Source organism: Schistocerca serialis, chromosome 3 (genome assembly GCF_023864345.2).
Source record: "Schistocerca serialis cubense isolate TAMUIC-IGC-003099 chromosome 3, iqSchSeri2.2, whole genome shotgun sequence".
NCBI lineage: Eukaryota > Metazoa > Arthropoda > Insecta > Orthoptera > Acrididae > Schistocerca > Schistocerca serialis.
The window spans coordinates 646,773,586-646,779,585 of NC_064640.1; the positions used below are offsets into that span (position 1 = coordinate 646,773,586).

At 39.9% G+C, this 6,000-nt stretch overlaps 1 protein-coding gene across 1 annotated transcript in view; it reads left to right on the plus strand.

Moving 5' to 3' along the window:
* LOC126469550 (uncharacterized) overlaps nucleotides 1-2,036 on the plus strand; it is a 304,761-nt gene extending 302,725 nt beyond the window's left edge. Inside the window, exon 8 of the mRNA XM_050096668.1 lies at nucleotides 1,931-2,036. Within this exon, the coding sequence (XP_049952625.1) occupies nucleotides 1,931-1,976 (46 nt within the window). The 3' untranslated portion in view covers nucleotides 1,977-2,036. The remainder of the gene's footprint in view (nucleotides 1-1,930) is intronic.
* The last annotated feature ends 3,964 nt before the right edge of the window (nucleotides 2,037-6,000 follow it).

Genomic DNA, 6,000 nt, shown 5'->3' on the forward strand with positions numbered 1-6,000 from the left:
TTCGTAATTGTAATATCTAGGTATTTAGTTGAATTTATGGCTTTTAGATTAGACTGATTTATCGTGTAACCGAAGTTTAACGAGTTTCTTTTAGCACTCATGGGGATGTCCTCACACTTTTCGTTATTTAGGGTCAACTGCCACTTTTCGCACCATTTCGATATTTCTTCTAAATGGTTTTGCAGTTTGTTTTGATATTCTGGTGACTTTATTAGTCGATAAACTACAGCGTCATCTGCAAACAACCGAAGACGGCTGCTCAGATTGTCTCCCAAATCGTTTATATAGATAAGGAACAGCAAAAGGCCTATAACACTACCTTATTTCCCTAATTCCCAACAGTCAGTCAACAATATTGATAACTGACCTCTACATGCTTACTGATATATACACGGTCCAGTCACATTAATGTGAGCGCTACCCATGTTCGAAGTCAATGTGTGGCAATCACTCACAGGCGGCAGGAGGCAGTGCTAACAGCGGAGCGTATATAAAGTGTGTGGGGACACGCGGAAGACAGTGCAGACGTTGTCATAATGCTGAAACGGAACGGTTCATCTGACGTCCAAAAGGGCATGATCTTGGCTTTCAGGTCAAGAGTGGAAGCATTTCCGAAAAGGTTAAGTCTGTAAACTGTTTCCGTGCTGCCGTGGTTAAAGTATAACGTGCAATGCAAAATGATTTACCTAAAACCGGCGCCAAATCAACTGTGGTGCACCACGATTCATAGATGAAAGGGGTGAATGACAGCTGCAGAGTGTGTAGTGGCCTATAAGTGTTCAACTGTTGAGCAACTGAACAGCCAGATGAACTAATGGACTACGAACAGTCTCTCTTTAACGACCGTTTGACGAATGTTGCTGCATATGGACCTCCGCAGCGGGCGTCTGGTTCATGCACCAAGCTGACGGCTTTTCATTGGCGACGAAGGGTGCACTTTGCACGCCAACACGACAACTGGACGTCCATTGAATGGAGACAGGTGGCCTTTTCAAGTGAATTACGTTTCATTCTGCATTTGACAGATGGCCTTTGGTGTTAAAAGGCGCGAAACGTCTGGAACCAAACACCTTACAACAATCGTCAGCCGCAGGAGGGGCCGTTGTGGCCCAAGGAATACATTCGTGGCATTCCCTGAGTAATTCCGTCATTCTGGAATGCATAATGGATCAATAAAAGTATGCATGTATCTTTGGGGACCATGCCTACCCCTACATGCAGTTTGTTTTTCCTCGGCACGACGACATCTACCAGTCGGACAATGCGACATGTCACACAGTCCACAGTGTACGTGCGTGGCTCTGAGAGCACCAGGATGAGTTTACCGTACTCTCCTGGTCACCAAACTCAACGGATTTAAGCCCAATCGAGAGTCTGTAGAACCACATCGATCGGGCCCTAGATCCAAAACTGAGAAACCAAGGGCAGCTGGCTCGCGCACTGGTGTCGATAACATCAAGAACCTCCTTGACTCTATTTCTGCACTTCTCGTAGCTGTTTGTGCTGCAAAAGTTGGCAATTTCAGCCTTTAGTAGGTGGTCACATTAGTGTACCTGGACAGTGTATATATTTATGACTATTACATTTTGGGAATTACTTCGGCAATGAAAATGAGATAATTTTTTTCTCTGATTAGCACTCACTGCAGTTCTAAATAATGATGTGATTATTGCAATTGTCATTTCGGGTAATACAATATCATTAAGTACCAAATTCTAAGGGGCCTAACGCGTAATTTGTCTGATTAAACTGACGGCAACATCTAGTTTTATTTTGCGATTTCTGTCACACAACTGATTAATTACGTCGAATAACATAAAATTATTAGTAGCAGTAGCAATATTAGTAGCAGAGACTATGCAAATTGCCTTTTTAAGCAAAATGTGAAAAATTATACAAATATGTACTCATATTTTTCTATCAATTTCAGGTTATTGCTTGATGATGGAGCAAATATACCGGAGCAGGGTAACTGATTAAGCTTTGCGTCACTTGTAACGAGGTTGCGAGAAAATGCAGCAAGAGGTGTTCACAACTCGCAAAAAATATATATACTGCGTGTGTTATGATAAGAATTTACAAACTTTACGCTGTCATTTTTGTATTATTTATTTGATGCGTGATATCTATGAAGTATATTTTGTCTTACTTGGGATACGATTTATAACTGTAATAAACTGTTAAAGATTATCATTTGCTGTGTCAATGTACATCCTCCACTGTGTAGTACTACATTTTGTACATCTCCTAGCATATGGACGCCTAGAAAAGTAAGGTACAGCATGAACCCCCACACACCTCCATAGATTTTTTGAGACTTAATCACATACAACAGTGAGGACTGCTGTGGTAACTTTCACCGTGTAGCCAGATCAACGAAAATTAGTCTCGTGGTAATATGCCACTATAAATAATAATGCTAGCAGTCACATTCCATTTTTTGTCTGCATAGTTTAGTGCAGACATAATGCCTCACAATACAGACTTATTTCTGTCAGAATGAGGCTACGGATATAGTCCGTTAAGTTCAAGCAGAGTATGAGTATGGGACCCACACGTTCGGATATCCGATTTTCGAAGAGGATTCATGTGCTCATGTCACAGTCATGACTTAAGGGTGATATGTGAACATCAGAGAAGTATTATATCTAATAGCCGGTCGAAGTGGCCGTGCGGTTCTAGGCGCTACAGTCTGGAACCGAGCGACCGCTACGGTCGCAGGTTCGAATCCTGCCTCGGGCATGGATGTGTGTGATGGCGTTAGGTTAGTTAGGTTTAATTAGTTTTAAGTTCTACGCGACTGATGACCTCAGAAGTTAAGTCGCATAGTGCTCAGAGCCATTTGAACCATTTTATATCTAATATTTGGTATTAACTGATAGGGAAAGTCGAAATTTGGAGGTGTCAGACTTTCTTACGAATCACTGCAACTACTTTGGGTGGCACCTCACATACAGACGTAAAATGATACACCAAGAGGCGAGATGATTCAGTTATCATTGTCGTGTTGCAGCCTTGCTTTATGAGGGGATAGAGAAGGTAAAATAAAGCAGTAATTTGATTAACTGCTTTCAGAGACTCAGTAGCGGCAGTTCTTTGTTGATGATGCGAAGAACAGAATAATATGGTTGAGGTTATAGAATGACTGTCAACACTGACATCATTAGAGACGGAGTAGCAGATCTGATAGGATAAAGATGGGACTGGAATTCGGACGTGGCTCTGCTGTTCCTGAATGTAGCTCCAGTGACGTAACGATTGCAACACCAAGGTAGTAAAAGTGATATTTTCAGTCAGGAACTACTAACCAAAACTGTCTAACAACAGCAAAACTTGTCGAATACTACACCCAGTCGTACCTCAGTACGAAAAGTGGAACTACTGAAAAGAAGTAACCTTGTTATATGTGTGCTAGGGATGAGTGCGCGTTTGTATTGTTGTGGATGATTATGGAATTCCAAGCAAATAAGGCTCTCATATCTGGTGCCAACATATAGCCTACTCCTCTCTAATGGCACCAAGAGGACCACTGAGTCTTTTATCTCTTTTCAGATGATGTGCCACCATTTACATTTATCCTCACTCTAGCAGACACCGCAGAGAGGTCAGATAATTAACTTGGGATATTGACAAACAGCCTGGTAGTCTGGTGATAAATAACTCAGGATATTGACATTCCTCCCACCAACAGGATTCTAAGGGGCTATATATGATTCTTCATCCAAAAAGAACCATAGAAATATGAGAACAAATTTTGAAATAATGTAAAATATTGCGCAATTGTTCCTATGATGAAGACGTAAAATAGCTGTTCCCCAAAAAGTCATGGGATGATGTCCAAGCTCTAATACCACTAGTTCTTTCGAGCAGTTATTAAGAATGAATTGTGAAAATGAATTATTACCATTGTGTATACCACAATTATTCCAGAGACGTGAATATTATAATAGTAGCAGTTGCGGAAAATAGAAGATCACTTCAGTGTCTCACGCTGCTGTATCAATATCCACGGGAGCTAAATTACATTCAGGTATTCCTAAAATGAAGTTTGTTGCAAAATGAAGGGTATAATTTTCTTGAAATCCGACACTTCTTATTACGAACTTCAGTATCATATCCATAAACCTCACAAAACTTCGCTTATAACCTTGTAAAATCCTGAAAAGGTACATTAATAGCTGGTTGTTCCAAGCCCATTACAATGCCAACGCAGTTCATGACTTCACCACAACTCCATACAACAACTCTCTGTAGCCAGCCTATTACCAAAGACAACCAAGATACAAAGATAATTTTGAAAAGTGTTATATTGATATTAAAATGTAAACTGTGACATTGATTCGCGTACATTTAAAATCTGAATTTCAGCTGTTTTTACAAAGTATAATTTGCATTAATATTTAGAAATAATATTTTGACCTGTGCTGTTTGAATTAACCGTAAGAATGTCTGCACGACCAGTTTGTTAGAGTGCAAATATTTTTGTATGAAAAGCATACCGAATATTTTCATAACTATACAATATGGTAAAGCAGGGGCAGCCAAGATTTTGGCTTGCAGGCCATCCACGAGACTGAATGCCAATTTGCCTTGCTTCACATTTCCCCCACAACCACACCACGCTGTCTGAGTGCAAGGAGAGGGAACAGGGGAAAACAGAGAGTGCGTCGCATTTAAATAGCAGTGCAGTCGCAATGCGACTTGGTTTTATATTTTACATTTCTCAGCAACATTGATCAAAACCAAACAAATTTTCAATATTAATAAATTATCTTTGGCGTGCTGAAGATATTATATAATTTTTATCTGGTACAAACTACCAGCATACGAACAGACGCAGACAATTTCACATAGTTTCTCACAGAATTTGCCACATAATCGTGGCCTAATTAGTTTCATAATCGAAAAAGGTCTTTCATACAAATATGACGATCGAAATATTGGAGCATTTTTGCAAGATCATCGATGAGACTTGAAAAATGTACCTGAGCAAAGTAAGTAGACATCGTGGACAGTTTTAATGTAAAATATTTGTAATTGAAACTGCATCTGTCTTCCAGGTCACTCATTTATGTCTGCACATGTACAGTGTGATTTCAACTGAACCAGCAAACGGTCTCGAAAACACCTCGAAAAGAGATTTAAGATTGACAATACCTTCAAAACGTTTATAAAAATATCCTTTTAATTATTGTAAGGCCACAATAAAGTCTTCAAAGCTCACAGTTTCTCTAATGCCAGTAAGCTTAGGGAACAGTACCGTCCTTGCCAGAGTGTGTCCCTTCTACAGCGCGATTTTCTTTTTAAATGCATGCCCACCAAATCATAAAGAAATTACCTTGCAATGTTTTACTGTGGACAGTGTGCAGTCCAATCCACTTAAAATGCGAAGGATGTTCTAATTTTCGTTCCTGCACTTCACTTTCCTTCATAAATTCAACAATAGCAAATTTTAAATCGAAAAATCGTTCCAGCCATACCCCTTGACTTAACCAACATTACTTTGCAGTAATATATAAAGTCTTCCATACTCTTTGTTCATTTCCATTGAAAACTGTTGCAACTGACAGTGGACTAATGGGTGCGACTTCAGAAATTTTACTGTGATACCACCAATCTCTTCAACTGCTCCAAATTTAGCACAAAATACGTCTTGATGTACAGAACAATGAATCCTGTCTATCGATCGTTGTAATTTCTTGCTCTTTCATTGTTATCTAGAAGTTTAAATTCCCGCTGCATGTCTTTGGCAGCAAATTAGCAGTACCCATCGCTTATGCGAATTCTCATCCCTCTCTACTGTCACTCCCATCCATTTTAAAGGGTTGTGTAGACAGATCGATACACTGCCTCTTTTTGCGTGAAAGCCACTGGACCTGTGAACATACTTCATATCAGAACAAATAGCGAGAGTTAAACAGCGCTGACACCACGATTCTTCCGAACTCAGGAGTGTTGTCCCGACTGAAAAATGCCGCACCGCATTACTAAATGACATGT